A 4017-nucleotide genomic window follows, 5' to 3' on the forward strand; every position below is an offset into this window, starting at 1 on the left:
CTTCTCATCCCCCTCTTCTCCCTCGTCACATCTCCATTGCAGGCCGGTGAGCGTGCGCTCCTCCGCTTCTTCACTCGTTTTCGTCCTCGTTCGTTTTCTTTTTCTCTTCTTTTCTTATTCTATTTCTGTTTTTTCCCTCCTCTTTTTTCTTTACTTCTTATTTGTTTCGAAAATACAAAGATAACAATAATACAAAAATCTTCCTTTTTTTTCAGATAGGAATCGGTTTTTTGATAAAGAAGATGGAATTTGGTGAAGGGCCTCCTCCATTCGATGACGAGTGCTGCCCAAGTGTGAGTTCTTTCTTTAAATGTCAGGCAGGGTGACGTTAGATTTCAGTTATTTATTTATTTTATTCTTATTTTTCCAAGAATAAGGGACTATAAAAAAGTGAATGTGAAAAATATTTTTTTTAGTGTTTTATACCTGAAACGTCAAAGGATTTGAATGAAGACTCATTAGTGATAAAATCTAAGAAGTAGAGAAAGACGTCTTGCAAGTGATGTTTCATGTGAAATGCGACGGAGCGCGGTTGTCGACGTCGTGGCGTATTAGTATAGATTAATCATTCACCATATGATAATGACTGGTAGTTTTCTGAGATTCTTCGAATTCTATTTTTTGAAAAAAGAAAACTTTCAAAGTTTTATGCTTTCCGTCTACGGATTGGTAACATAGAAGTCTGAATTTTAATACTATTTTCATTAATTTTCCTTTCATTTGAGTGCCATCGCTAGGGCGCACTTGTTAGATAGATGTATTCAATTTTCTGAAATTGATCGTGTGTTGAATATGCGTCAATTCCAGTCGCACTGAAAAAATACAACATTCGAATTTTTTTTCAGGTTCTCGGCAAGAAATTGTGGACTCTGATCGAGACTGAGAAGATTAATTATGCGGAAGATTATCATGGATGGTGTCATAAATTCAGAAGTGAAATGGAGACGATAGAAACATTCGCTAAAACGAAAGATGAAGCAGCAAGAAAATGGATGGAAGATACTGATTTCGCGATTCGAATGCTTCGATGTGTCAAGATTGATGAGCTCTCTGCATTCTATATGGAGCAACTTGCGGCACAAGGACTATATATGGAAAAACTAGACAAACGAAGAAAATGTTTAGCTGATTACATTGACAAATTCACGATATTAATGGCTGAGGAAACTCGGAATAAGAAAACCGACGAGAAACCGAAAAAACAAACCAATAAGCAAAAACATGGAAATAAGGTGAGAGATCTTTTCGCTTTTGAGAAGAACACTTGTTATCAAAATGAATTTTCTGGATAACGAATAAGTTCTATTTTCAGAATTCCAAGAAATCCAACAGAAAGAAGTGCTATAGATGATCCGCCGAATCGAATGTATCCTCATTTTCACTGCATTCAAATAATCCATATCTCTCTGTTTAAGCTTGTAATTATGATTTCGAATTCCATTAGTTCATTTGTTTAACTTTAGTTTATTATATCTTCCCAATTGAACTCTCAACATATCATGACAGTTTTCGCATTCTTTCCGATGACATTCCCTCTTTTTATTAGGACGTATCACATCTTGCAATAATGATCTTCTTTTCTTTGTCTGTGTTTTTTTTTCATGAAATTTCATTCAATTTAACGTTTCAAAGTGACATTTGTTTCAGGATAATTCAGTGGGGTCTATATGTTTTTGGTTTCACAGCAAAATGGTCAAAAAGTAAAATGAGAAGAAGAGGAAACAAATGCTCCAAAGGAAACGGAAATTGCAAAAAAAGTTATATTTTCTGAAATATCCTTTCAGTAAATCTCAGTCTTTTTATTTCGTTCAACTTTCATTGGGAAAGTATTTTTTCCGGCAGAACTGATGGAAAGTGGGAGTTCCATCTAATTGTGTGATTGTTCCTTCTACTATCCAATGGTATTTTTGAGCCAACGAGTTCCATTATGATCGAGATAATTCTAAAAATTTTCATGCGGATGTTATCTTGAAGAAAGATGCAACAAAGGATGATTCCCTTTAAACTTTTCTGGTAGAATGATCGTTGAAAAGGACAACTATCGTGCACATCGTCCATTCTGTAACTGTATTACAAGTTTCAAATGATTTTTTCTGCTATCTTCGGCAATCCATCAAATTACTTTTTGTTCTTTGTTATTTTTTCATTCAACTAATTTGCTTTTCTGATAGTTTGTAAATTGGACGGTCGTACTTTATTGTTGACAAAAGAGGAAAAGTTAAAAGGGAACAGACTAGAGAGAGGAACGGGGAAGGAGCAAAGGAAAAAAGGACAGAATGAGAGAAGTTGGAGAGAGAGAAACGGATTTTTAAAATTTTGAGTTTTTTAGAAATAAAAGTTATTACTTTTTAGTTAAACTTCTTGGAGAGTATTTCAGCTTGTATCAATATATGTGATGTAATCAACAGGGTGTGTGGAGAGGGAATGGAATTGAAGGAAAATTAGTTAAAGACTCAAAATGTACAAAATATTTTAAATATCTGGAGTGTGTGTTTGGAAGGAGAGTTGGGGGTCATGAATGAAAAGTAAAGAGATCGATGGGGGGAGGAAGAGAATGGAATGGCTAAATATAGTAACAGGAAGGAAACGAGATGAATATGATCATAATTTAAAGGGGGAAGAAGGGGAAGAAACACGAGTTAGACACGATAAGAGCGAGCATTTGTTGAAATGGCGTCTTCATCGTCCCACTCGAGACCTCCAACGACGCGTTGATTTGCATCCATGTGTGGGAGAACTTCAGTTTGATCCTCCTCGTCTTCCGAGACATCTTCTTCTTCGTCACGGTATGAGCACTCGCTGAAAGAATACGATATTTGATACTTGCTAATTACCCACGCTAGCTTGCTTTCTGTTTTTAGAACATGATTCATAGAAGAAAAAGAGTTTTCCAGACATGCTTTAGCTCTCAAAGTGATTTAGTCATCTGAACTTCCGGTTCATTAGAATCAGTTTTTTGAACAGAAAGCTACAACATACTCGAACGAAAAAATTATTTCTTTCCAAAAAGAAGAAAAAAGAAAATCTAATAATTTTTTGTAGAAAATAAATAATTGTTTACCTCTCTCCATCAGATTCCTCTTCCTCTTCCTCATCACTGAACTCATCGATGACTCCACCATTCTTTTCGACATCGTCCAATGGGTTCACAGTAATGTTCATTCCGCTATCATCCCAATGCATTCCTCCGTCACTCTGAAATACATGACGCCGTGAAATTCAATTTCCTTTTAGATGCCTTCGCAAGAAGTCAAAGTACATTCCCTTCTCTATTTCGGATAGAAACTTATCCGATTAGACAACGGCAAAGATAACTAGATAATTCTGCTGCTGACCAAAACGATCAAAAAGTAGTTTTTGTTTTTATACGTTTTCAGCTTTTCGGAATGACTAATCATATATATTTCATGGGAAAAGGAGGAAAAGTGATTTCTGATGTTGTAATACAAATGCAAATTCCTTTTTGATCTCTGACATCTTCTCACCTGTCTCTTCTGTCTCCTTCGTCGTGGCATCGGTGTATCGCGCATTTTGAGCACTCCGATGACGAGAAGAACCAGCAGGAAACCGACACAAACAACGACGACGACGGCGACGGCGCCACCTGAAAATTCATAGAATTGACATATTTGAATCATTGGATGATTGTCATACCAGCGATCGCTCCTTGTCCGACATCGTAACCGTGGTGAGAGAGCAATGCTTTTGGACGTGGCAGGTCCATTTCCAGAATGTTCTGAAAATTATTGGGTTATAGTTAGAAAAAGGAAATCTAATATTTTTCAGAACCAATAATTATATCAACTTATCACCTGGATTCTAGACTCATCAAGGGAATACATAGAATGCCAAAAGGCCATTCCGAGAAGTTGTAGAAGGAAGAAAAGTGGACGAAAGAGGAATTGAAGCGAAATAGGAGAAGAGGTGGAGGAGAATGGTTTGATTAAATCAGATTCGGATGGACGGCAACTTAGAATGCTCCGTGTAGCAGCAAGAAGACGAGTGAGAAGGCGACAA

General features: G+C 36.5%; 1 protein-coding gene across 1 annotated transcript; it reads left to right on the top strand.

Moving 5' to 3' along the window:
• Positions 1–242: 242 nt before the first annotated feature.
• On the top strand, positions 243–1351 carry GCK72_006155 (uncharacterized protein; the record flags this gene model as incomplete). The annotated part of the gene is made up of 3 exons (XM_003113844.2): positions 243–293; positions 846–1232; positions 1313–1351. 3 exons carry the CDS (start codon positions 243–245, stop codon positions 1349–1351), a joined length of 477 nt encoding a protein of 158 aa, XP_003113892.2.
• Positions 1352–4017: the final 2666 nt, after the last annotated feature.

This window comes from Caenorhabditis remanei, chromosome II (assembly GCF_010183535.1).
Source record: "Caenorhabditis remanei strain PX506 chromosome II, whole genome shotgun sequence".
Taxonomy (NCBI): Eukaryota; Metazoa; Nematoda; class Chromadorea; order Rhabditida; family Rhabditidae; genus Caenorhabditis; species Caenorhabditis remanei.